This window comes from Cucurbita pepo, chromosome LG02 (genome assembly GCF_002806865.2).
Source record: "Cucurbita pepo subsp. pepo cultivar mu-cu-16 chromosome LG02, ASM280686v2, whole genome shotgun sequence".
NCBI lineage: Eukaryota > Viridiplantae > Streptophyta > Magnoliopsida > Cucurbitales > Cucurbitaceae > Cucurbita > Cucurbita pepo.
In genome coordinates this window covers 11,792,770-11,819,816 of record NC_036639.1, presented here as the reverse complement: position 1 = coordinate 11,819,816, position 27,047 = coordinate 11,792,770, and the positions used below count along the sequence as shown (strand labels likewise).

At 38.5% G+C, this 27,047-nt stretch overlaps 6 protein-coding genes across 6 annotated transcripts in view; all 6 read right to left on the bottom strand.

The window, feature by feature from the left end:
* Positions 1 to 1,512, bottom strand: part of LOC111788485 (sugar transport protein 10-like) — a 3,563-nt gene extending 2,051 nt beyond the window's left edge. The window contains exons 1-2 of the mRNA XM_023668821.1: positions 1,380 to 1,512; positions 862 to 1,184 (exon numbers count right to left, since the gene is read on the bottom strand). Of these exons, the coding sequence (XP_023524589.1) occupies positions 862 to 1,184; positions 1,380 to 1,512 (456 nt within the window). The remainder of the gene's footprint in view (positions 1 to 861; positions 1,185 to 1,379) is intronic.
* A 1,936-nt stretch (positions 1,513 to 3,448) lies between these two features.
* On the bottom strand, positions 3,449 to 7,360 carry LOC111789398. The gene is made up of 3 exons (XM_023670159.1): positions 6,248 to 7,360; positions 4,692 to 5,362; positions 3,449 to 4,601 (listed from the first exon to the last, which is right to left on the bottom strand). The coding sequence occupies exons 1-3, from the start codon at positions 7,345 to 7,347 to the stop codon at positions 3,583 to 3,585; spliced, it is 2,790 nt and encodes a 929-aa protein (XP_023525927.1). The 5' UTR covers positions 7,348 to 7,360; the 3' UTR covers positions 3,449 to 3,582.
* Positions 7,361 to 10,264: 2,904 nt separating this feature from the next.
* LOC111788484 (egg cell-secreted protein 1.1-like) lies at positions 10,265 to 10,687 on the bottom strand. Its single transcript, XM_023668820.1, has one exon. The coding sequence runs from the start codon at positions 10,685 to 10,687 to the stop codon at positions 10,265 to 10,267; it is 423 nt and encodes a 140-aa protein (XP_023524588.1).
* A 1,154-nt stretch (positions 10,688 to 11,841) lies between these two features.
* On the bottom strand, positions 11,842 to 12,264 carry LOC111788483 (egg cell-secreted protein 1.1-like). The gene has a single exon (XM_023668819.1). The coding sequence runs from the start codon at positions 12,262 to 12,264 to the stop codon at positions 11,842 to 11,844; it is 423 nt and encodes a 140-aa protein (XP_023524587.1).
* Positions 12,265 to 13,193: 929 nt separating this feature from the next.
* LOC111788639 lies at positions 13,194 to 17,006 on the bottom strand. Its single transcript, XM_023669058.1, has 4 exons — positions 16,624 to 17,006; positions 13,742 to 15,774; positions 13,489 to 13,618; positions 13,194 to 13,439 (listed from the first exon to the last, which is right to left on the bottom strand). The coding sequence occupies exons 1-2, from the start codon at positions 16,831 to 16,833 to the stop codon at positions 13,849 to 13,851; spliced, it is 2,136 nt and encodes a 711-aa protein (XP_023524826.1). The 5' UTR covers positions 16,834 to 17,006; the 3' UTR covers positions 13,194 to 13,439; positions 13,489 to 13,618; positions 13,742 to 13,848.
* A 2,407-nt stretch (positions 17,007 to 19,413) lies between these two features.
* The window catches only part of LOC111787819 (helicase protein MOM1), a 20,344-nt gene continuing 12,710 nt past the window's right edge, over positions 19,414 to 27,047 (bottom strand). The window contains exons 14-20 of the mRNA XM_023667876.1: positions 25,714 to 26,617; positions 25,319 to 25,560; positions 25,022 to 25,132; positions 22,739 to 24,541; positions 21,817 to 22,527; positions 21,452 to 21,656; positions 19,414 to 20,769 (exon numbers count right to left, since the gene is read on the bottom strand). Coding sequence (XP_023523644.1) covers positions 19,994 to 20,769; positions 21,452 to 21,656; positions 21,817 to 22,527; positions 22,739 to 24,541; positions 25,022 to 25,132; positions 25,319 to 25,560; positions 25,714 to 26,617 — 4,752 coding nt within the window. The 3' untranslated portion in view covers positions 19,414 to 19,993. The remainder of the gene's footprint in view (positions 20,770 to 21,451; positions 21,657 to 21,816; positions 22,528 to 22,738; positions 24,542 to 25,021; positions 25,133 to 25,318; positions 25,561 to 25,713; positions 26,618 to 27,047) is intronic.

The window sequence follows — 27,047 nt, the reverse complement described above, 5'->3', positions numbered from 1 at the left end:
CCAGAGCCATCGTATCTATGATGGGTCAGACATTGGTTAGTTCCAGAGCCATCGTATCTATGATGGGTCAGACATTGGTTAGTTCCAGAGCCATCGTATCTATGATGGGTCAGACATTGGTTAGTTCCAGAGCCATCGTATCTATGATGGGTCAGACATTGGTTAGTTCCAGAGCCATCGTATCTATGATGGGTCAGACATTGGTTAGTTCCAGAGCCATCGTATCTATGATGGGTCAGACATTGGTTAGTTCCAGAGCCATCGTATCTATGATGGGTCAGACATTGGTTAGTTCCAGAGCCATCGTATCTATGATGGGTCAGACATTGGTTAGTTCCAGAGCCATCGTATCTATGATGGGTCAGACATTGGTTAGTTCCAGAGCCATCGTATCTATGATGGGTCAGACATTGGTTAGTTCCAGAGCCATCGTATCTATGATGGGTCAGACATTGGTTAGTTCCAGAGCCATCGTATCTATGATGGGCCAGACATTGGTTAGTTCCAGAGCCATCGTATCTATGATGGGCCAGACATTGGTTAGTTCCAGAGCCATCGTATCTATGATGGGCCAGACATTGACTAGTACCAGAGCCATCGTATCTAAGATGGGCCAGACATTGACTAGTACCAGAGCCATCGTATCTATGATGGGTCTGACATTGACTAGTACCCAATCAGACATTGACTAGTACCCGAGCTATCGTATCTATGATGGGTCAGACATTGACTAGTACCCGAGCTATCGTATCTATGATGGGTCAGACATTGATTAGTACCCGAGCTATCGTATCTATGATGGGTAAGACATTGATTAGTACCCGAGCTATCGTATCTATTATTTCTTGTAGTGATGTTAACCTGATTGGCAAAGCCGACGCCGAATCCGAGTAGCAATCGACCGATGATTAGCATTTCGACGTTGACAGCAGCTCCGTTTAAGATTGAGCCCAACAAGAAGACTAAGCCTCCAACCAGCATTGACATTTTTCTTCCAAAAGCCCTGGTTACGGTTGATGCAAAGAAAGAGGCAAATAATGCAGCCAAGTATAGTGAAGATGTGAACAATGTGAGGAGCTGGCTGTCAAACTTGCAGTACTGGTTCCCTCCTGCCGCCTTTTCTTGTTGTTCATACACTGATGGGAAGAATTGCTTCAGGAAAGTTTCCATTGAAGTCACCCCTCCTGGAAACAAACAAAGCTATCAATCACATCATTATGGACCTATTGATACGATGACGCTTGACATGAACAATATTCATATCATCATGATGATTCAGAAAGATCTATTACTCGAGCCCACTTGATTTCTACTCACATCCACAGAGACAATATTCATAGTACTATCAAAGTTTAGAAAGATGTATTAGTGTAACCAACCTGATATTCCGAGATCGTATCCAAAGATGAGACCGCCCATGGCTGCAACCATACAAGTGATAATAACAAAAGCATTGACACCTCCCTCATAGACCTTACCACCGGACTGAGAAACAAACCCACCTCCGGCCATCTTTTGTTTTCTTATTCTACTATATCTCTCAGCTGAATGTTTTATATATATATAAATATATATTTTATTTATTTATTTGGTCTTTGTATGAACAGACACAATTTGGATGAAAGAGTTATTATTGAGGTTTATATATAGGGCTCATAATGGCTCATAAGGTCTCTCAAATCTGTGGATTTGGTAACAACTTTTGCTGTAATTAAGGCTGTTGACTGCGTTGCTTAGTTGGTTACTCTCATTTTGATTGGCTCTTGATTTTTTAATTTACCAACCTTCATGGCTGATCTTTTGAAACTGTTTTTTAAGGCCATAATTTTTTCATCCCTTTCCATAAAAAAAAGAGGAAATTAATAGTCCTCATCTTTATATTTAATGACATTTAGAGTGTTGATTAGGAAACTTAATTAATGCACTCAAATCTGACCTAAAACATTACAAATGTACGGTAGGGTAGAGTTGAATTGAGTTTAGTTGGTCGGGTTGACTTGACGGGTTCAGTTGATCGGGTGGGTTGGTCGGGTTGACTTGACCAAAAAAGCTCTAGCATGCAAAGTGTCACTGTTATGCATGTCCAAGGCGTAGATATCCTGGAGATTGACTTGACCAAAAAAGCTCTAGCATGCAAAGTGTCACTGTTATGCATGTCCAAGGCGTGTTGTCTATGATTGCATGATAGATATACTGGAGATTGACTTGACCAAAAAAGCTCTAGCATGCAAAGTGTCACTGTCATGCATGTCCAAGGCATGCTGTCTATGGCTGCATGACAGATATCCTGGAGATTGACTTGACCAAAAAAGCTCTAGCATGCAAAGTGTCACTGTCATGCATGTCCAAGGCGTGTTGTCTATGACTGCATGACAGATATCCTGGTCTTGCCTGTCCAGGTTGTGTTGTCTTGGCTGCATGACAGATATCCTGATCTTGCTTGTCTAGGATTGTGTTTGTCTATGGTTGTATACCTGTTCCTGTCCAGGGTTGTGTTGTCTATAGTTGCATGCCGGTTCCAAATCCTTATTACGTGCTTTCATCCTAGATGGGTCTTTACCATTTCATATTGGGTGAATGTGGGGTGTATGACTATTCACCAAAATCATATCTACACTTGTAAGGGCTAAAATGCCCCAAAATGTACGATAGAGATATGACTAACTAATTGTCACTTCTTCCTACCCTGAGTTATATGCTATGTCACTTCTTCCTACCCTGAGTTATATGCTATTTAATTGTCATATAACGTTCATTTCTTTAATTCTTCAAATCGGTTTCCAATGTATTTCCTTGCTCACGTTTTCTAAACCTTTTCTCGTAACATGACTCGAGGCCCGCACATATGCCGACGTTGTTCGCAACGTCCAAGTTTCTCAAGGCTGACTTGTTTGATTGGTTAGAACAAGTGTCGCATAATCGCTGTCCTGCTATCACAAGAACACGAATGTGACACAAAGCATACAAACCTAATTTCAATCGATAAAGACAACACAACCAACTTCCTAGTTGAAGAGATCAAACTCATGGAGGAATCCAGAGCCATCCAACTTCCAAACTTCTTCTCTCGCGACCTTTATTTCGATCCTGCAAAGGATAGTGAAGACATTATCAAATTTACCGGTTGTCGTTCGTTGATGGATTAAAAAATGTCGATGTGAATAAAATTTTATTATTTTAGACATCAAACAACTCTTAAAAGAATAAAAAAACCTCTTTCGGATAGATGATTTAGAAGTCACAATACGACTAAAGTTACCAAAACATCTCGAGCAATTTTTAAAAAAATTCAATGCTTCAAGTCATTCAGTTTCCAGTGAGGACAAAATTATCATCAAGTTTATCACTGACATACTTTTACTTCCTTCTTATAAGAATAGTTAGTATCACAATCATACTCTTCATCACGATAATTCCAATGCACGGCATTCACGAATTATCGACCATGTTCAAATTGAATGCTTTTCTTTTTTTTCTTTATTGTTATTAAATCGATCAGATCATACCAACCAAATTACAGGCAAAGTGATGAAATTCAGCAAATTTATTGCCGAAAAGAAGTAAAAAATCCTCAAGAACAAATCAGAATTTTGCGCAATGCGAAGGCAGACCAGTTTGATGATTCACCGCTACGATCTCCGAAACTTCGCATTTCAGAACATCTTGCCTTAGTTTGGCTCCGGCGGATTTGAGTCCCTTCAGAGAAACCGGTTGATTGAAGAGGTTCAGCGACGGCAGTCTCGAAGCCGCCGGCAATTTGCCGTTAGGTAAGAAATTCACGAAGTTTTCTTTCAGTAATGGAACCTCGAAATCTTCCTTGTTATGCTTCACGATATTGTCTTTTGCACTTATGTGAGCGCCTGGTTCCATGTGATTTGTTGAAAAACTGGCTTGATTTGGGAAATTTGGATACAAACTGACGTAGCCTCTTAGGTACATCATGTCGATTAGGAACTTCTTCCATGATGCCTGCCAACCGTTTGTTCTTGATTTAGGGATTTGAACTGGATTTTCCTTGGCATTTTCTGTGAATCTTGAGTTCATGTAAACATAAAATTCCCTCCAATGTTTGGGGAAGAAAAGTGCTCCCCAGCTGCAGGGCAGCTGGTGGAGGTAAGGTGTGTTTGGATGAATCCGCTGGAAAAACTCTGTTGCATTCCATTTAGGCCTTTCCTTCACCACTTCGACTAGCCGAGGTGTGTAAAGCGATATCGTCGATAGCTCAGGTAGAGATATTTGTGGATCATAGTGGTATGCTAGGAGGGCATATTTGATCCATAGGTAGTAGTATGGAGAGACTTCGATATCATCTTCGAGTAAGAGACCGTAATCGTCGTCTGAAGCTGGATACCAACTCTCGCTCACTGCTCGTATTAGCCCTCCTTGGATGATTCTCCTTCTAAGGCTTTTGGGGCCATGGGGCCACTCAAATGAGCTTACTAATTTGATAGTTTCCTCATCCACTTTGCTGTCCATGTTGAAGCTGATAGGTATCTCATCCCCTAGGTAATATGCATCTTTGAGTGATTTGAGAAGCCTTGTTAACGAATTGGCACGGTTTTGTGTGATAATGTTGATTGAAATCCGCATCTTGTTCCAATCTGAAGAAGGAAAAAACGCACGAGTGTTACACTATGGCAAGAATTTTCGACGGGAGAAACTGAGCGTAAAAAGTGTTGTAGTGTTCTTACTTGGAATTGCGGTTGGTCGAAGATCAGCCATCCAAAGAACTTTTGAAATGGAAGGTCTTGGTAAAAGAATCAGTGTTGTAGTATTCATGTTAGCCTCGGACGCCATTTTCAAAGCCTTCTTTACGTTAGGATCGAGATCGGCTACCGTGACGATGATGCTTGGATTGTGTATTTGGATCAATCCCTTCATACTAGCATACACTGCTTGCACCACGGGCACCTCAGAATTAGATAGGCCAGAGAGAGCCCCAATAGCTAAGTCAAATATCTTGAACCTCCGTTCTTTACACACCAACTTAGGCCATTTAAGAGCAGCTGCAGCATCTTCACATGGGCAAAAAGTGCCTCCCGACACTACAATATAAGCTTTCTTGCCAATAGTGGACCTGAACTTTTCAAGAAGTGGGGCTAGTGCTTTAACTTCATCAACAGAATGAGCATAGAATAGAGCATCTATCTTTTGAGGATGCATGGCTGCCCATTGTGTGACATAGCCAGTAGACAGCGCTTTCCACCATTGATCGTCCCGAACTTGAACGATGTCCTTAAATATCACAGTTGTCTCGGACACGTAAGCCAGCCTGTGTTCACTATCACCCCAGGTTTCCTTGTCTTTTGGATCTACAGGAAGAACAAACGAGCCTGCGTTTCTGTATTTTTGAAGCTGATAGCTGCATAATTTGGGATGGATAACAGTTAGCTGACCAGAATTTACTGGAAAGATGAGATCAAATTTCAGTGCTAAAGCCATTTATAATGTGAAATTCTGATAATGCTTCACTCAAAGGAATTTTATTCCACAATTTCCATTCCATGACTGCTAGTCTGTTGCAAATAATGCACCAAAAAGACAGCTTCCGTTTGTCACGATATGTGTTACTGCCCAAGCCCACTGCTAGCAGATATTGTCTTTTTTGGGCTTTTCCTTATGGATTTCCCCTCAAGGTTTTAAAACGCCTCTATTAGGAAGAGGTTTCCACACCCTTATAAGGACTGTTTCGTTCTTTTGTTCTTTTCTCCAATTGATGTGGGATTTCAAAATCCACCCCCCTTGGGGGCCAGTGTCCTCGCTGGCACACTGCTTAGTGTCTAGCTCTGATACCATTTGTAACAGTCCAAACCCACTGGAGAGGGTCTAGCCCTACGCCACCAGTGTCTCGCACCNCTCCAACTGATGTGGGATTTCAAAATCCACCCCCTTGGGGGCCAGTGTCCTCGCTGGCACACTGCTTAGTGTCTAGCTCTGATACCATTTGTAACAGTCCAAACCCACTGGAGAGGGTCTAGCCCTACGCCACCAGTGTCTCGCACCGTTAGGTGACTGGCTCTGTTACCACTTGTAACGGCCCAAGCACACCGTTAACAAATATTGTCCTCTTTGGGCTTTCCCTTGAGGTTTTAAAATGCGTATACTAGGGAGAGGTCTCCACACCCTTGTAAGGAATGCTTTATTCCCCTCTCTAACCGATGTGGGATCTCACATTATGTTATGACTCAGTTGATTTGTAGTACCGTAGAAATGAAGAAAGCAGGAATGTAAATCGAGTTAAAGTTACCTTAGATGGAGATCTTCCCCTGTTGCAAAGGTGAATGGAGTTTCAATGAAAAGCGTCTTAACAAGCTCTGCAGATAAGAACCAAGAGCTGGAGAGAAAATCAACCTGCACAATTTTATTGACTGTGATGTTATAAGCAGGATCAGGCAAGTAAAGCCCCGCCTCCTTGGAACGAAACTTCCGATAACTCGGGAACGTGAAATCCTTCTGTCGAAATGGCAAAATCCTCCCTATACTGCCCAAAACTGCATTCTTGTACTTCTCCGTCCCTGCTACATGAGACAAAATCTGTAGCATTTTATGGCCAGGAATCATGTCGTCGTCGAGAATGTATACTAAATCGGCCTCGGTTTGTAAGGCCATTTGGAACCTTCCATAGTACTTGAAGTCATAGCTTGAACTAATGAAGCTAATTCTTGAGTTGTTATAGCTATCTACAATTCTCTTCAATGAGAGCTCATTTGGGCTCCCAAATGCAAGCACCCAAACATGGTGGAAAGGAAGAGTTTGATGCAGCAAAGAGTTAATCTGTGCACACAGAGTTTTCCTCTTGAAATGGTTCAAGATCACAGTAACTTTTGGCTTGTTTTTCCCTCTCAAATCCCATTTGGACTTCATTGCCATAAGCTGAGAAAGAGTTTCAGTTCCAAAGCTTTGGCTTTGAAAATCTAAAACCTCATTATAAAGCTCTGTTTTCAACTTGATCATCTGTGCATCATTCGACTTCTTTTGCTCGAAATCAATCTTCTCGTTCTCACAAGCTTCCTCCGGTGTGATCGGTCTGAATTCCGCAAAAGAAGTTTGTTCTTGATATCGTCCCACGACGTGGGGCGGTATTACAAACTGTTTCCATTGCTGAGCAATTCTAGTAGCCCAAGAGAAATCTGGTTTGGTTCTCAAGTCTATTGCAGGGCTCACATAATAAAGTAAAAACGTTGCATATATTGCAAAGGCAAACTGGAGACATGTAAGAGCAGTAACAAGCTTTGTTGAGGTATTTCTTTGAGCTCTTAACTTTCCCTTTCCTCCTCCAACATACTCATTTATCATCCCTTCTAAATACTCCCCGTTTCGCGTCGTAGGATTCCGAAACATTCCCATCTTCCACAACACGATTTCGGAACAATCACAACCTGCAACCGAACGAAACTGAAAAGAGATTACCAATATCGAAACATTATCTTCGACCTGAGAAAGTTGGCCAGAAATGAGTTGAGAAAGGCCTGTCAAGAGAGGTGAGTTATGAACAAGAACAGAATTAGGAGACTTAATAAAGGAAGAAGCGTTTGTACATGAGAAATGCACTCAATGTCACATGGGGTTGATGCTTATAATATTAGTTTTAGTTGAAACAGTGTCAAAAAACGCATCATCTTGAGGCTTATTGCCTCTTCAGCCCGGATTTAAAGCCTCAGAAAATGGCTCCTCCATTGTCTGTCTAGAAACTAGATAAAAATGTTTGATTGAAAAAACAAAAACCCAAATCTCCAAATTAGAAAACACCCAAAAAGAGGTTCTTTAACTCAAAAATTGTGGAAGAAAGAAGGTGTAAACGCCATATTTGAAGGCAGATTTGACTGCGAAAGCAACCAAAACGAGCATGGGATGGCCATGAATGAAAGAAAACTTAAAAAGAAGCAAACCCAAGAAGACAACAACAAGAAAAAGAAGTAAAAAAATACTTACAAAAACTTGAAGTTAAAGCAATGGAGTGGAAAGAGATGCGAAATAAACAGCTAACAATAGCTTCTTCCGCAAACAATCCAAAGCCAAAACAAACCTCAAAAGAAGAACCCACAACTTACAAAACCAGAGGCATCAAAAAATGGCTTGAAATATTAGCAAAGAAGAAGAGAGTTGAGGAAAATGGGTTTGAGCCAAACTTTGTGTTCTTGGGGAATTTGAATGCAACAAAGGAAAACTCATAAAGAAATTAAAAGAAGGATGAGGATTTTGATTTGAAGCTGAGTCGCCATGCACTATCATTACTTATGAACTCGCCGGTGTGCCAACGAGAACGCTGGCCCATAATGATGGTGGGTTGTGAGATCCTACGTTGGCTATAGAGAGGGATGAAACATTTCTTACAAGGGTGTAGAAACCTCTCCCTGTATTTTAAAATCATGAGGCTGACGACAATATATAATGGGCTAAAGTGGATAATCGTCATCCCTAGCCCCATATAATTCTTTGCCTTCACAACTTTTTTCGTTAGATTTCATAGAGNTGGATAATCGTCATCCCTAGCCCCATCTAATTCTTTGCCTTCACAACTTTTTTCGTTAGATTTCATAGAGATCAAGGTGGGAGTTTCATGAGAGGAATTTTCTTTACATGGGTTCCCCACACCATCGACCGACGTTGACTCATCTCAATCTTGATGGAAGAGATCGACGATGTTAAANTGACCGACATTGACTCATCTCAATCTTGATGGAAGAGATCGACGATGTTAAATTCTTTTACTCCATTTAAAAAGTCTTTTTCATCAGACAACTTGTTGAGGTGAGAATGGTGCTTCCTACTACTTCATCACACACAGTGTCTTATTATCGACCCTACCACACGACATCTGGCTACACAAGCTTGATCATGAGATAGCGAGGATCTGATAGAAGTATAAAATTTCGATTGTTCGTAATGATTTGACTTATAATAAATTATTAAAATGGGTTACTCCCATAGATAAAAGGCAAAATTGTAAAAAGAGAGGATTTGTTACTTTGAAATGAAACAACACATATCACAATCAAAGGGTTCTTTTGGCTTCAACTTTCCTACCCAAAACAAAGTTGATCACCTTTTCCTTCCCATCAATCTTCCTCTTTTTCAAATCATAGATTGATTCAATGCTTTCAAATTCAAAAATTTGTTCATATTGACTCACGAACTAGTTTTCGTTTTCATACTTGTTACATCAATCTCCCTACTCGGTCTCATATCTAATGATGTACAAGTTAATATCTCGTTCTCTCCGTCATAGTAAATATGTGATACCCAAGTAAATGATGGGTATATGAATGAAACGATACCATAGAGCGTTTACTATTACCTATACCAACAATATCAACTTCCTTTTTTGGTGGCTCAATCATAAGAACTACATGGTTGAGCATGCTTTATTCGTAGTAATTATATGTTGCGTGATATCCTATAACTTTTTCTGTAATATATGTGAGTGAAGAATAAGTATCTTAGAAGGACTCGTGTTCGTCTTTAGAATAATTTTCGCTCTTAAAAAGCGAGGAGTAGGTAATCAAAACAAAAGGTTTTAAAATATTTAAAATATAAAGACGAAAATTAAATAAAAAAAAATCCATAATGAAAATGTGATAAAACCCACCAAAATAAAGTACATTATATCTTTAGCTCATTGGAAGCACATTCGTTTTTAATTAAAAAAAATAAATAAATAAATTAAAAGCACTTTAATTAAAGTTATGCTTATATAATAATTTAAGTAATCACTTTATTGGTACTTTTATTTAAAAATAAATAGACAAAATAGCTATTAATTATTAATATTTATTTCATGAATAAACACTGATGAATGATTTTCATCCACATTATTAATGTTAAATTTATGTAAATTTAAATATGTATACATGAAAATAAATTTACCCTTTTTCTTTTGGAGTCCTTTGTTCTAATACCATATTAGATGAACACGACTCTCTACAACAATGATATGATATTGTCCACTTTGAGTATGAGCTCTCATGGTTTTGCTTTGGGCTTCCCAAAAGGTCTCATACGAATGGAGATAGTATTCCTTGATTATAAACCTATGATCATTCTTTAAATTAACCGATGTGGGACTTTCATCATCCAACAATATGATCTTAATTTATTAAAATGGGTTGAGACGAGTTCTCTGATCGATCACTTGAATATAGAAAGTTTTACCATCACAAAGGCGATCATTCTAAAACATATAAAGAAAATTATATATTCCTCGAAAACTGAAAAACTCGAAAGTGTAATTCTGGTTATTTTATTACAAAACCCACTTCCCTTTTTAGGGAGCAAAGGTTTTAGGCTCATTATGTTGGTCCATAGATGGTGCCATTGCAAGTTGAGGAGGTGACATTGCCAAAAGAGTGTCAATAGCTGAGGTATCACAATAGGCTTCAAGGATATCTCCTTCTTCAGTTGTGTATCCCAAAGAGCCAAGCAACGTAGGCCAACACTCGTGTTGGATGACTTTGATGGCTTCACAACAATTCGGGCCTAAATAAGTTTCGCCGTTGAGGAAGAACGTGATAATTTCAGCCGTGCATGCCTGGAGTTCGTATAGAGATCCCCAACAATCTGATACCTCATCGTTCAACTTCATTTGAGTTGCTAGACTCATTTCAGGGTTCGGCCTCGATTCCGTTGTAGATAAGACGATGAGAGCTAGAAAGAACGTAAGAACGAAGAGTTTCAAAAAATTAGCCATTTTAGGAAGGAAAGATTCGAAGAAGAGACGAAGGGTTGATATGAATGGATAATCAAATGGGGAGCTTATATAAATAGAGAAGGCAACGTATGATTAATCAGACTTTGTAACTTACAATTAAATGCTTAATGACTTTACTTAATTAATCTAATAATTGATTATCACTTTTCAATAACCAAAACGTTTTATAATTGATTATTCCTTTCAACTTTTCGCATTTTAACTTCTCAGTTTATAGGTATTTTTTTTAGATAAAATGTAAAACTCGGAGTATTTTTTTATTAATTTAGCTTTTAACAAAATGGCCCGTGTAATTTTAACTTTTATTTTAAAAAGTTGTCATATAGCGGTCAACTTTTGATAAACGTTTCAAATTACCCTTTGAGTAGAAATCTCCAAATTATAATGTTGATAAAAAATCGACATAACAATCGTCTAAAACGACTTAATAATAATTTAGACACTTGTCTGAATGATGTTAAATAATGACATTTCTTGTGTTCAATATATTCTAACTTTTTATTCCAAATATAATTATCACGGTCTCGGTCGGTAATATTGTGGCTCTTGAAAATTAGGGGTAATGTGATGTCCCACATTGGTTGACACCATTTACAAGGGTGTGGAAACCTTCCCCCAGCAGACGCGTTTTAAAGCCCTGAGGGGAGGCCCGAAAGGGAAAGCCCAAAGATGACAGTATCTACTGTACAAATTACCGGTAATTTTCGAACAAAAGTCAAAGTGCACGAGTATTTGCTATATAATTTAGCCTAATAACCTTCACGCTTATGATCGCCATGTTGACTTTTTATCCAACATTCTAACAATCATTATACATATTCTAACAATCATTATAAATTTCTACACGTTGGATCTTTCTGAACTTCTGATTAGTGATTTAATAAATCAAACAGTGTCTCGTCGGTCACATATATGACATAGTGTATATTATTTATATGATAGGAACCTGTGAAAAGTTTTACTAACGTAGGGACGGTCACTTCAAAACATATAACGAAAATTATATATTCCTCGAAACGGAAAAAACCCACCAAGTGTAACTATAGAATTGCAAAGGTTGGAAGAACAACTAAGCATAACTTGGACAAACTACAGCCTCGTAGCTATTTTATTACAAAACCCACTTCCCTTTTTCAAGGGGCAAAGCTTTTAGGCTCATTATGTTGGTCCATAGATGGTGCCATTGCTTGTTGTGGAGGTGACATTGCCAAAAGAGTATCAATAGCTGAGGTATCACAATAGGCTTCAAGGATATCTCCTTCTTCATTTGTGTATCCCAAAGAGCCAAGCAACGTTGGCCAACACTCGTGTTGGATGACTTTGATGGCTTCACAACAATTCGGCCCTAAATAAGTTTCGCCGTTGAGGAAGAACGTGATAATCTCGGCCGTGCATGCCTGGAGTTGGTATAGAGACCCCCAACAATCTGATATCTCATCGTTCAGCTTCATTCGAGCTGCTAGACTCATTTCAGGGTTTGGCCTTGATTCAGCTGTAGACGAGAAGATGAGAGCTAGAAATGACATAGCAATGAAGAGTTTCAAGAGGTTAGCCATTTTACGAACGGATTATGGATGCTAAGGAAGATTAAGCTGAATTGGGTTGATGTGAAAAGCTCATAAAATGTAGAGTTTATATAGGGACGTGTGGTATTTGGGGAAGTAATTAGACTTTGTAACTTACAATTAAATGTGTAATGGTTTTACTTGATTATGATGATTAATAATAACTAAAACGTTTTATGGTGTCTTTTAGTTTTCTTTCTTGATGAGGTTAATCGTACGTAACGTTTTTCACTAATTGAACTATGTGTTCATTGTGAGCTTGTTAATGATATTTGACTCGATGGATCTGATGGACCTATATTCCTATTGTAGTACACATCCCTTCTATTCACAATTTGATATGACGGACCCATATCCCTTATGTTCACAGTTTGACACGATAGACCCAATGGACACATATCTATTGTAGTACATATCCCTTACGACACGATGTACCTAATGGACCCATATCCATTCTATTCACACTTTAACACGATGAACCTGATGGAACCATATCAGGTAATGGCCCAAACCCGCCCTAACAGACATTGTCATCTTTGGGCTTTTTCTCGAGGTTTTTAAAACGCGTTGCTAAGGAGAGGTTTTCACACCCTTATAAAGAATGTTTTGTTATCCTCCTCAACCGACGTGGGACCTCACAATATTCCTTCTGTTGTAATGTGTATCTCTTCCATTCACAATTTGACACGATGGACCCAATGAACCCGATGAACCCATATTCCTTCTATTGTAGTACATATCCTTCCATTCACAATTTGATGTTATGAACCCGATGGACCCAAATCTCTCTATTGTAGTACATATCCCTTCCGTTCACAATTTGACATGGACCTAATGAACTCGATGGACCCAAAACATACCATAAACAATAATTTACCAAAACTAGCATTTCAGATAAGTAGCTGATGAAAAATAAACACTTCGGAAAAGAATTAGTAGTATTATACCATACTTAGTGAAACTCGCCACGATTATCCCCATAATTCACTTATATACCTCCAACCAAAATCACACGAACTAGGACTAGTCTGAGGAAGAATCGTAATTCCTGCACCTTGCGTGACATCTCCCAGTCCACCACGGCTTGTCTCGTCATAGTTGTTACTACCTCCAACCAAAATCACACGAACTAGGACTAGTTTGAGGAAGAATCGTAATTCCTACACCTTGCGTGGCGTCTCCCCNTAGTCTGAGGAAGAATCGTAATTCCTGCACCTTACGTGGCGTCTCCCCGTCCACCACGGCTTGTCTCGTCATAGTTGTTACAACGCCAATTATACTAACATATTTCACCCACAATTCTTATTCATTTACAGCTTACAACAAGGAAGTATACCAGCCAAACCTCTAGGTANCGTCCACCCCGGCTTGTCTCGTCATAGTTGTTACAACGCCAATTATACTAACATATTTCACCCACAATTCTTATTCATTTACAGCTTACAACAAGGAAGTATACCAGCCAAACCTCTAGGTAAATATATACCCCCCCCCAACAAAACTCCATATACCACAAAAACAGGAAATGTCTACAACAATGGCAGGAAGGATGAAGTTACAGATGGTACCGTTGGATTACCGTTGACGAGTTCGAGCAGGAAATGTCATTGTAGGGCGGAGCGTTCTTTGGGGCCGTGGCGTTGGGTTCCCTAATAACATGGTTTGAGACCGTGTCAACATGTCTACCATTGATGGCGTTTGGTACGATTGCATAAGGCTTCCGCTGCGTGTTGAATCACCACGAGTGGTCGCTCGCTGCCATGAATGAGAGCTTAGTCCTGATAGAACATATGCCCTTCCTGAAGTATCATAGATGCGTTGGTCTTCCATTCTTTCCTTCATCTCCTTTAGCTCAGCACAAAGGGATGTGCATAAATGATCACCAGCTTGTCCTGAGATAGTTTCTGACAGTGCTCTATAACAGTCCTCTAAGACAGAGACTGCATCGGCCAAATCACCACGTTCAGCTGCAACACGAGCCTTCGCCATCGACTCCAAGGCATGTACTCGATTGCGTTGCCTGTCAACTTCTATCGACACAGATTGTTCTCCAATCGTATTAGGCCTTCTTATCTTCACTTCCTCAACGTCTTCTAACGTCACCATTTCGTTCGTGATGGGTATTCGGTAAGTACATTCGACTTTGAGCAATGACATCTCTTCTAAGGAACCATCAACCGGTACATTGATCGTCACCAAAAAGTCTCGTTCTTCTTGAGCATACAGGTCTCCCACATTTATTGTGCCAATTCTTGAACCAGGAGCGATGTTCGATCGGTAGTTTCCAGCTTTCAGTGAACCGAGCTGCAAACTAGGATGAACACACTCAATTCTAACCTGAAGCTCTTGCACAACAACACTCAAGAGCCCTCCAATGCACTGAGCAAACGCATCCTGAATTGTATTTTCCGCTTCTACAAATGAAAACGTTCCCCCTGAAATCTCAGAGATCGAGTGCATCGTCGTAGCATCATGGTCGGTGCCAAAACCAAACGAATGCACTGGTATCTGCAACGCCGTGTTGTTATTACGATGGATTGATACCGGAAGAAGCGACAGATAGTCGGTTTCGGAACGTGAACCATCAATGCCGAAAGTATATGTATCCTGGCCATCAGAAAGTAGCATAATGCTACAAACAGGATTCTTCCACTTCCGGTCTAGTAACACTTTGGTCCCTTTCTTTATACCGTCTATGATGTTTGTTCCACCATTTGAAACCAAAGAATTAATAGCTTGCAAAGCCTGTTGTCGTCCACTCTCGGTCATCCGACAAAGAGGAAAAACGCGTCGTGCTGCAGAGGAGAAGCAAATTACAGAAAGCCGATCCGAGGGGCCAAGGCTCTGTACCACGAAACCCATTGCTCGTTTTAGCAAAGCAAGCTTGGTACCAGTCATGCTCCCACTGACATCAAGCACCGTGACAAGGTCAACTGGAGCACGAGAACGTTGAGAAGGAAATGGTGTTCGATTTTCGCAACAATGCTGCCCGTGATTTGCAAAACTAGCCTTGATATGCACTAATACAGTGAAATTATCATGAAATGCTGATTGAGCAACAGCTGAAACTTCTGGATATGTCTTAACCTCAATTTTCCCAAAAAAACCATCAATAGGATCTACAACAGATGTTCCTCTATCAGGTATGTCTTCTAGGACTTCATCATCGTCGAACAGGCCAGGTTCGGGCTCATGAGACAAAGATGCTACCTGTCTAGGCAAATCAATCGACGGGGGGCGAACCCTTCTTAAAACGGTCATCCACGACTCATCTGGTGACCAATCAAGTTGGTTGAATCTCATCATTCTGTTGGGAATATCTGAAGCTGGGCTCTGGAAAGGAATCTCTTTCCATTTGGCTCTGCAAACTGGGCAAATTTGATTTCCATGCTTAACATTCGACGTGATGCAATGAAAATGAAACGAGTGGGAGCACTCGGCGGTGAAGATAGCATGGCCCTTCCCCGGCCTCATAGTAGTCAGGCATATCGCACACGTTCTCTGCAATTCGAAAACGACACGAGGATGAGAACAAAAGAACCAAAAACTCCAACTTCATAATAACAAAAGCTACAGAACTGCATGTTTAAGATGTAGTTCAGATGATCAAATGATAACATCACACAATATTTATCTTCAAACACGATAACATAGAGAGATGGATATTAAGTCAAGTAGTTAACATCATAACTTGGGCTCGGTTCAAAATGTAGAACGAAGAAATAACTACAAATAACATGAAAAAATGTCTCCCAAGCCCACTGCTAACAGATATTATCCTCTTTGGGCTTTCCCTTTCGGGTTTCCCCTCAAAGTTTTCAAAACGCGTGTGGTAGGGAGAGGTTTCCACACCCTTATAAAGAACGCGGATCTCACATGGTCCTTGAACGGACTACTCCACTTCACCCTCCTCCCTCACATAAATTCATCACAACTCATGACATTGAAACCACGAAGTAAAACAGATCAAAGTGATAAAGAACAGTAGCACAGTGTTTTTCTTTCCCCTTGTTATCTTTTGTGAGGCAATGATTGATGAACAGATAAGGATATTCCAATGATTTTGTTGTTTTAAATATATAATTAGTTTCCTTCTTACAGAGTTCCCTTCACATACTTGAATTTAACACACCAACAGTCTTCAAGTACAAAAAAGAAGCAAACAAAAAACATCAAAACTAATTCTGTTCACAAGAAATTCGGATCAAGAAAGCTTCTCAGCAGAAAACACCACAAACCCAAGTTCAGAAATCAAATAAACAAAAAAAGCTTAGCAACAGTACAAGAACAAGATAAACACCAGCAGAGAACAAAAAAACTAGCAAAAGGGGCAAACCCCAAGAACCCAACAAACCTTTGAGGATCTGTTGAGGATTTGGAGAGCTGGAGAAGGGAATTCGACGAGGTGGGTGTCGCCGGCAGAGAAAGCAAATTGGACGGCGCAGCGCCGTCGGAGAATCTAGGCGCCATGGACGGCAAAGAATCCTCAAGATTTCGAGGGCCATAGAGGCACATATTGAAGCCGAGAGCCACTTTCACCTTCTTCCATGTGGAACCCATGATTGAGTTCAGATGAAAGGGCGGTAAAATCTAAGGTAACCCAAGTGGGTATGAAGACAGCATACTGGGAAGAGTAATGGAAATGGGTAGAGGAAGTTCAGTGCGAAGGGAAGGGGATTTGAGCTTTGTTTTGGTTCAATGGGGCAGAGAGCTTGTAGCTTCCTAGCATCCTTTTTTTGGCAGCTCTAGAGATATTTACCATAAGAACACTTCTCTTCTAAATTTTATTCTAAATTTTATTCGGTTGGATGATGAAAGTCACACATCTGCTCATTTAGGGAATGATCATGTGTTTATAATTAAGAATACTATCTCCAATGAGACATTTTGGGAAGCTCAGAGCAAAGCCATGAGCGCTCATAGTGGACACTATCATACCACTTGGAGAGTGGTTTGAGGGACGAAGACAAACAATATCATACCACTTGGAGAGTGGTTTGAGGGACGAAGATAGACTTAGACAGTTACCACGCTGATGATAATGAAGAGAATAGTCGTAGAAGCAATGAAGCTCGTAGTCAAAGTCGTGATTTCTCTTGATTATACGGTTCATCAAGATCAAAAAAATAATGACTAAATTCAAACTTTGTTTAAATTATTGAAATTATATTTATAATTTAGTCAAAAATAATAATATTATTTTTAGAATGGATACACCAAATTATGTATTTATTGCTTTGTTTGATTTGAAAAAATAAAATAAAATAAAATAGGACTGCCAGCTGTATATACAGATTTGTTGAGGTCGTGTGGTCAAAGTTCCACAGCTGTTAATATTATTAAATATGATTTGTTTGATTTAAAAATTTATTTTTATGGGCCAACTTTTGTTCTTTTTAATTATTTATTTTACACATTTAAATCTTTAAAAATTCTATTTTTATAAATTTTAAAATTGTTAGTATTGAGCCCCGAAAAAAAATTCCAAATTTAATAGTTTAAGCGTCCTCGCCTATGTCTAAGATTTAGAATTCAAATTCGAATTCGACGTCTAATAGCCTTGTCATTTCCCTACTTCTTACAAGTAGATCCAACACCTAATAGGGTCGTCATTCAACTCTAAGTATAACATACTTAACTATAGGGTTCCTATACTTGAGCTACCGAGAAGGAAGATGCACCTTATTGGTATAGATAGTAACTTTTATTTCTTATCCTCAAGATCGCTCTCATTTAGATGTGGTCTTAGTTCGTGTCACATACCCACCAGGTCCCACCTGACTTTAGTTAAAAACTCCCGACCCAATTACATGCAATCAGGCTTGAAACTCAACCCTTTTTCTTATATGCCTTCCGACCAAAAAAAAGTATGGTCTTTTTGTAGACCGATAAATTAGCATGATACTCACAAGTGGGTCGTTGAATCATAACGTCTCGAAATCAACTTAAACTAAGTAAAAAAAATGATGGGAGTTTGTGAAAAGGAGTTAAAAGCATCCAGTGTGTTGGGTCCCTCTGGTTTGTGTCTTGTAATGCAAAAAGAACCACTTTTTCTTCCTCTTTTACATAATAAACACTTCATGGCCCCATCTCTTCTCAACAGCCCCTTTCACATTCCATACTGTTCACTCTTTTTCCCAAAAGGGTTTTTTTTTTCTTCTTTAATATCTTTTTACCCTTAGCTAGAAAAAATTCATTTGGAAAAAGGGTCCGTGAAAAACTTCGACTTTCCAACCTCAATCAATTATTTTATCATGTATAAGAATCGATTCTTATACCATTTAAGAAAGCACGAGTTTTAGTTAAACACTCTCATATCATCAATACTTTTTGAAAAATAATGTAGGAGATAAGAGAAAGAGGTTCGCTTCTAGAAGTATTACTTTTAAATAGATCATATAAAAATAGAGTTTTAGATCACAGACGTTGTCTGTAACAAAAATTTAGTAATGCACTACGAGAAAAAGAGTGTTGTTGTTTTTTTTTTTTTTATGATTTGAAATTTGATATCGATATTGATGAGGAGAAAACGAGAAAGATAAGACAAGAGTTTGTGCTTGCTACAACCACTTCACAACTTAGGAAGCAAATTGATGAGAGACATTGGTAGTTGGCTTAGCTGAAGTGCTGTGGATTTTAGTGCTTTTTGACTTAAACTGATTTGATGGATAGACACATTATGTGCTGTGGATTTTAGTGCTTTTTGACTTAAACTGATTTGATGGATAGACACATTATGATATGCCGACTGTTTTTGACTATTGCCCACAACTTTCAACCAATCCATCTACTCGTTTATGCACTTAGACTAACACCTTTTCTTTGAAAGTTTTTAAAACGCGTCTAATCCATCTACATCCTTATGAAAAATGTTTTGTTCTCCTCCATCTCTTTTTAGGGTCCAATATCCTTTGCTAGCACACCGCCTCGTGTCCACCCAAGTCACATTAAAACTTTTTAAACAGGAAAATTGAAAGAAAAAAATCCCTAAACATATAGAGATGTTTATTTTCTTGTGCAAGTACTTATCATCAATGCTCTGTTCGGAAATTGAAAATTCCACAAAAGGATATTTAGAGAAACATGTCTAAATGGATTTGACTAGAAAATGTAATTGGTGAAGGATATCAAAATTCAATATGGTCATGCAAGATTTGGTCTTATTCAAGTAATGGATTCTAGCCACTTTGCAAAAAGTATTGAGTCAAGATCATAATACAACAGTGCTTTTGGAACATATTGGAGCCACCTTGTCGTACTTGACCAGTAATCAAAATACAGAGCCAAGCATCAAAGCGATTTGTCAATTAAGTTAACCTGTCTACTAAACTGTTTACAATCGAAATGCTGAAGGACTTTTAACAATCTGATCAGTAACACAGTTGAAATCCTATCTTCGGGAATCAAGGTCAATTTTCTTCCCTTTTCATGTAACGCACATTGGGGTCTACTCAAAGATGAGGAAAAAATGATGCAAGAAAAAAGCCAATTTATCCGTTCTAAACTGCCGAATAAGTATCCAAAACCTGACCACCTAACTGGTAGACATGGGCAAATGGATATTTACATTATACACATTTAAAGTTGAGAGCCATGTATGTATATCTACAATATTTCAAAGGTTTCAGATACGTAATTTTGCATTTCCCCTTAGTTATGTAAGCAAACCCCAAGTTATAAGGATCTCTGGAAGTCAGAAATGTACCTTTTGTCGTGTTGGTTAGTCGTCGTCAGACAAGTAGACAACATCTGAATCTCCGGTGGTATTGACTGCATTAACCTGCGTGCTACCTGTACTAACTGGCGGGACAGGCTGGGGTGCAGTCAAGGTTACATCTGCTGCTGGCGGAGGAAAATTTTGTGGAAAGTTCACACCAGCACGATTGTTCATGTCCATCAGCAAGTCTAGTGCAGACAAGGCCGTATTAGAAAAAGTAGGTAACTGTTCCAAACCATCAGGGCGATAAGATCTATTCAATGGAATGGATTGATGTGGTGCAGCGACAGATGGTCGAGGTGGACGCTGAGGAAATGAGGGAGGGATTGTAGAAGGTGGTCCATGTTGAGTAGAGATACCACGAGGATTGGCTGCTGAAATTGACGATGTAGGTCTGAAGGGTTGCAAATGGGGAGCTGATGTAGGTCTGAAGGGTTGCAAATGAGGAGCTGGGGCACGAATAACACTACCGACTTGTGGGTTTCCAGTGGGAGAAGAGATGGAGCCAATATGCGGTGGCCTCATAGGACTGCTTGAGAAATGGGTGGACGTATGGTGAACGTGCATCGATGTGGAAGCTGTACTTGGGCTAGAGGAAGGTAAGTTGGTCGACGGATTTGCTGCAGTTGCCATCCTTTGCATATTAATAGAAGGTGCATTGAATGGATGAGAACTAACTATAGCCGGAGTGAAAGATGGCCGGACTACCAAAGAAGGCCCTGGTAAATTTTGCAGATGAAGTGGCTGAAGCATCGGTGGTGCAAGACTCGGACCAGTATCTGCGCCAAATAATAGTAGAATTTTGAGGACGTCAGAATAGTTGAGCAAATTTACAGACCAAGAAGCTACATTACATGTAAACGATGTAAATATTAGATGGAAATATAGAAAAGAAAGAAAAAATAATTAAAAAGGAACTACATAATTATAGAAGTACGAACTCTAACATTGTTGTATATGAAAATTGAAAAGTTTTTCCATTTTTAGGTTTGGAGTAATATTTTAGACTATTAATGATGAAAATAACAGTGTATATAGCAATATTATTCAATTGTTTTAAAGCAGCAGGACAAAGTAAATTCTCAAATGTCGTATACTAAATCTAACAAATAATTAGCTGTTTATAAATATGGTATATATCATATACATTGCACAGGTTAATTTGCTACCATTGCTTCAACAGCTTAACATTATGATAACCATTTGTGGATAACTCACAATATTTATATAAATCCTTCCGTCTAAGATTTAACAATTCCATGGATATGGATATTATCTCTTTGAGCTAGCAGCACAAAATATAGTAAAGGTAGCACGATTAGACCCTTCTCTATTAGTAGAAGCAGGATTAATAGACTAATAAAAATGGTAGTAACCAAACAAATAAACAAGGTGATGCTAGCAGATAAGAAATATAAGTGATATTCATCGAACAAATCAAAACCAGCATCGACCACTTACCACATGTCCTAGAATCATTGTATTTCCACCTGAAAGCCTCAGCCAAGATCTTATTCATCAAAACCTTACTGTAATTCACATCAAGGTCCTTCTTCCTAAGATCAAACTCAGTCTCAGACTCTTGCAGCTTAGTTTCATACTTCTTCTGGATTTGAGCAGTAACCTCCTCAATTTCCTTCTCACATTCAGATTTCAGATGCAGTTTCTGCACCAAAGAGAATTTTCTATGCTGAGTGTATGCCAATGTTAATCATCTATACAACAGGCACTTCTCCAAAATAATAATAATAAATTAAAAATAAAATAAAAGTAGAAGAAACAAACAGGCACTTGAACGGTATGGGAGAGAACTGGGAGAAACTAACCCTTTTGGTATGCATATCCATGTTTATATCTATTTCCTTGCGCAATTTTTCCAATTCCTTTTCAAGTGGATCAATGTGCAATAAAGAAGGCGTTTGTGATACTGAAGGCTGCGTTGTTTGCATCAGACCATTACTAATATCAAAATTAGCCGATAGGGTTCTTGTGTCCAGAAAGGACATTCTTGTTTCACTGAAGGCAACATTAGGAGTAGAATGTGGTACAGTACATGTCACAGGTTGTAACAAGACTTCGTCAATGGACTGAACAGGGATTTCAATTGGTTGGTTTGTTGTCTGAGCAAGCTGATAAAAGGAATGGTTTTCCCTATTCATTTGATTTTCCGTTCCACCAACTGAAGATAAATCAGTATGAGACAAACCAACAGATGAATTCGTTGCTAGTGGCACCATTGGTGTTTGAGGCTCTATCGTTTGTGCTCCCTGGATAGATTGATTGGCAACATATGAAATTGGAGCTTCGGTGTCCCCATTAGTATTCACCATTGAATTGGCTTGCATAATATCATCTATGGACCCAGTGCATGGAGATTGTAGATTCATTTCCTCATGTTCTTCCTGATTATATTGATCAGCAACATATGAAATTGGAGCTTCAGAATCCCCATTAGTATTAGCCATTTCAGTCGCTTGTATAATGCCATCCATGAACCCAGTAGATGAAGACTCTTGATTGATTTCGTCATGTGCTGCCTGCACAGAGTACATATTCAAAAACAAAATAAGCTACAGGAAGTCGAAAGTGAATTCATGTTGATTCTATGAAAAAGGAATGAGAGTGCATGCCTACAAAGGGCTTTATCTGATTATATCTATATCTATATCTATATATATATATATGAAAGTGAAAAATATTTGAAAGTGTTCCTGCAAATAAGTATATCACGGAAACTTAAATACTTACCTGATTAAACAGCAGAGAACAATTGCCTTGGGCAGTAGGTGTAACAGCAAGCTCTAGAGGAGATGAAGTGACAGACAGCTCAAGGGAATGGACATCAGGGTCGGTATTACCAATTGTATCTTCTATCACACAAGGATTGACTGGTTCACTAAGATCCTCACCATCATTCTCACTGTTGCTGCAATCAACCTCGAATGCTTCACATGAAGCACTTGCATTCATTGCTGATGAAATGTCTATTTCAGATGTTCTTACCATTGATTTAATTGGAATTAATTCTTGAGATGCAGATTGACTAGCAGAGACGTTCTCCCTAACATCTACTAAATTAACAGTCTCACGTAATCTTTCAATCTCACTGGTTGGAATTAATTCTTGAGATGCAGATTGACTAGCAGAGATATTCTCTCTAACATCTACTAAATTAACACTCTCAGGTACCCTTTCAACCTCCCTGATTGGCAAATTCAACCCACGGGGAGATGTTTCTGGATCTGTATAAGCATCCACAAATGAATCGGAATTGCGAAGACTACATGTTCCACTTGGAACTTCATTCCCAGGATTCCTGATGACCCCATTTCCACCTCCATCTGCAAAAGGCAGCAAAGGTACTGTATGAACTCTCGTTGAACCTTCAATGAGATCAACAACTTCATTAAGATTTTGAGGGGCCTCTTTATCAGAATGGGAGATCTGTTCCTCTGATGTTGGCAGATGTACAGAGGCAACGTCAACAGCACCAACAGAACATCTATGATTCGACCCATCTGTAGAAATCTCTTTATCTAGATTGCTCAAGATGACTTCCTCAGGCTCTTTTCCTACATAAAAAGGGTCCTCAGAGGTTAAATTCCTTTCAATGCCATTTGAGCTAGTTATCCTGTTGTGATTGTCAAACTCAGTAGCAGATGGTCCTTGAGAACCCATGGTATCTAAAGCTGCAGTCTCACCATTTTTTATAGTTTGAAGAGAACATTTTTCAACAGCATTACTGCATATGATAGCTTCACAAGAAACAGATCCTGGAATTTCAGATATTCCCTTCCCAGTCCCTGAGACATTATGAAGAGCATTACTCTTACTCTCTTCAGGCAGATGATCACAAACAGTTGCATCAACTCCGAGACCATGGAAAATCTCAGTTACCGGCAAACTGTTCTGGCTCTGCTTAGTCTTATTTAAAATTTGTTTGCTTAATAATTCAACCTGGAGCCAGGATGTCAATGTATCAACCCAATGAGCCTCCATTTCAATCATCTTATTTGTTTCATCATTATGCTCTTCCTCAAGTTTCTTACACCGTATCTCCATCTGACATTTGTACTCTTCAAGCTGTTTTAAATATTCATTTTCTAATATCTGAAGCTTACTATTCCTCGTTAAAAGACTATTATGAAAACAAGAACGAATAACAGCTGACTCCATCTGAAACTGTCTCTCCATCTGTGATTTCTCATCATCACATGTTCTGTCAAATTCATCTCTTTCTTCTTGTTGCTTCTGCTTAAGTTTTTCAAATTTCTTGCGACAAGTTTTCTGTATTCTATTAATACTTGTTACTACAGCTTTCTGGAACTCATTGTCAGACAATACATAGTACGGGGATTCAGAAGCTAATGAAGATTCAGGGACCTTGTAATACTCCAAGTGTTTGAAGAATATTTTCTTGAGACATCTCAATCTTGAATAAAGTAAGTATACTTCTTGTCTATGGCAATCAAAATTAAGATGCTTCTTCGCAAGTGCCAATGATTCTTTATGGTCAATTTTGTATTCAAGCATGGAAGCTGCAGTCCAGCNACAAAAAAAAAAAAAAAAAAATAGAAATATTTCAGAAAGTATTGAAGAAAGCATGAACAAAAAGCATAATTAATAATTTAGTTTGTTTATTGACACCAACAAACATGCATGGCTCACAAGTATGTGAGAGATAAAGAAGACTCCCAATTCAATGTTTATCAATTTTATATTCTATAACAATTTTTTTAGTATTTTATACTAACTCTACAAGCTGTTGATTTGCCTTGCTCAGAAGACAAGTCACATTCAAAATCCCAATAGATGGCTGTGCATGTGGAATTAAACATCGCTAATAAAAGGACAGCAAACTCAAAGTCACAAGACTTTCGAGCTGCATGTAGAAATTTACAAAACTCCACACTTCAATCAGGCATGCTTGATATAATGAACCCAAGCAGGAAGAATTTCAAGTATATTAATTACTGGGGAGGGGGGGAGTTGTGGATTTGTGGCAGAGTAAATGGGAGAAAGAAAAATAACCAGAGATAGCTGGAAAGCCTGGAGTAATGTCGTAGTTGCTGGCTCCGTAATGATGTGATGATTATTCATTATATACTCAAAAAACTTTTCAACCTCACGTTCGACATGTTCCTGAATTGAAATAAGACGTGTCAACAGTTGTTTCAGAAGAGCTAACATAGAAAAATTGATGTTTACAGATAAAATACCAAAAGAAACCCATTCACCACAAAAGCACATTCTCATCCTTTACGAAGTACATTACTTATTCTTGTCAATTTAGATTTAGACAAATAAAGAAGGTAATTAGACCCATACTGGAAATTTCAAAATCTGGCATAACTGAGATATTTCAGGCTTCAAAAGATGATGGAGACTCTTTCGTAGATCAATCAGCTTTCTTATTGCATCAAATCCAACTGACTTATAGTCAAGAATTTTCAAGATATCATTAGCTGTCAAAGATGAGTTGGACAGATGATTCTCAATGTATGAATCATCCTCACAAGCAGCTAAACTAGTTGAATTTTGACATGTATGTTTTGGAGCTTCAGAAGTATCTGCACACGAGAAAGAAGTTTAGGAATGCCGGAAATAGGAAAGTATGAATGCTGTAAAATTATCTTTTCTAGCAGACATACAACACAATAAAGCCCCAAAGAAAAGCCTAGAAAGTATACGCAAAAATAATTTAAGATTTCAGATACTCATACCTTCTTTTTCCTTGTTAGTTAAGTTTTCATCTTGTGCAACTTTTACATTGCTATTTGACACCTTTTTACGTTTCCTCAAAGATTCCTCAATCTCCGATTTAGATTTGCATGATGAATCATCACACTGTTGAACCCTTTTCCGGTTCCTTAAAGATCTATCTGAAGAATATTTCCATTTCGGGTGCTTTCCATCAAGCAGTTTAGACCAAAATATGAGAGGTTGCTCTTCTGTTGATGGCATTTTTGACTGACCTAGAATTGGAGAGTGTGCACAATAGACTCCTTCAATCTGTTGAACTTTTAATATGACATGGGAATCAAATTCGTCTGTGCTTCTGGCATTTTGTGAAATAAGTAAAACTAAATCATTTACCACTTCTTCCAAAAGTGCTGTATCTGATAAGAAATCTGCAGTTTTATCCTTGTCAAGGAACTTATCTAAGTCAGCGAATAAATTAGATGCTCCCCACATTAGCAGCATATTAGCACAACTCCAGCTGATGTTCTGTAAATTGCCCTCCAAAGTTTTATTTTGCAAGGACAGCATAAGAACCTTTTCTTCAACAGTACAAGATGAATATAAGCGGAAAATTTTTATCTGCTCCAACTGAGAATCAAGTGTTATCCTCTGAAGTGCTCTTAAATCATTCATTGGGGTCCAGTCACTATCATAAATGATAATGCTGTCAACTGACGAAAGTTTAATACTTGGGAGGCATGCTCGAACTTCTAGCAGAAACAAAAATCTTCCACTCTCTAGGTTGTTAAATTTGTTTAGAGCAGCTTGCTTTTTGGAATAAATAAGACCCCCATCAATGCGTTCATAAGAATCAATCCCAAACCTCTGACGCAAAAAGTCATCTAAAATATCACCAATGGTGTCCCTTCCAGATCCACAAATTGACTGCAATTGAATATTTCCACATAAAATTTCCCTCACAAAATTATAAAATGAATTATACCAATTAACAAATCCACAGATAAGAAAATAATGGGAGGGAGAGAGGGAAATCTTGAAACAAAAATATTGATTTAAGCACTTAATTTTAGACCCAGACAAATAAAAATTTTATTGTGTAGAATGAAAACTGTATCCATCTTAAGGTGAACTAAATCTCAAAAAACGTGATGTATCGAACTCCCATTGTATAAAAAAATTCGTCTCTCTCTCTCTCATTTTCTAAAAAATAGAAAACAGGAAAACGAAAAATATAAAACCAGATTGATTATCAAATGGTCTATAACGGTTTTTAATGGCTAGATTGTAAGTTTTGCAATGGTATTCTCTTTCTACATTACTCTCCGTTTCTCTTGCAGGATTATTTGCATAAATT

Excerpts from the sequence above, each read along its gene's own strand:
- LOC111788484 (XM_023668820.1), bottom strand. The coding sequence starts at position 10,687 with ATGGCTAATTTTTTGAAACTCTTCGTTCTTACGTTCTTTCTAGCTCTC.
- LOC111788639 (XM_023669058.1), bottom strand. The coding sequence starts at position 16,833 with ATGGGTTCCACATGGAAGAAGGTGAAAGTGGCTCTCGGCTTCAATATG. Across the intron at positions 15,775-16,623 it reads CAACAGATCCTCAAAGGTTT|AGAACGTGTGCGATATGCCT; the intron begins GTTGGGTTCTTG and ends TTCGAATTGCAG.
- LOC111788483 (XM_023668819.1), bottom strand. The coding sequence starts at position 12,264 with ATGGCTAACCTCTTGAAACTCTTCATTGCTATGTCATTTCTAGCTCTC.
- LOC111789398 (XM_023670159.1), bottom strand. The coding sequence starts at position 7,347 with ATGGGAATGTTTCGGAATCCTACGACGCGAAACGGGGAGTATTTAGAA. Across the intron at positions 5,363-6,247 it reads GGGGAAGATCTCCATCTAAG|CTATCAGCTTCAAAAATACA; the intron begins GTAACTTTAACT and ends CAAATTATGCAG. Across the intron at positions 4,602-4,691 it reads TCGACCAACCGCAATTCCAA|ATTGGAACAAGATGCGGATT; the intron begins GTAAGAACACTA and ends TTCCTTCTTCAG.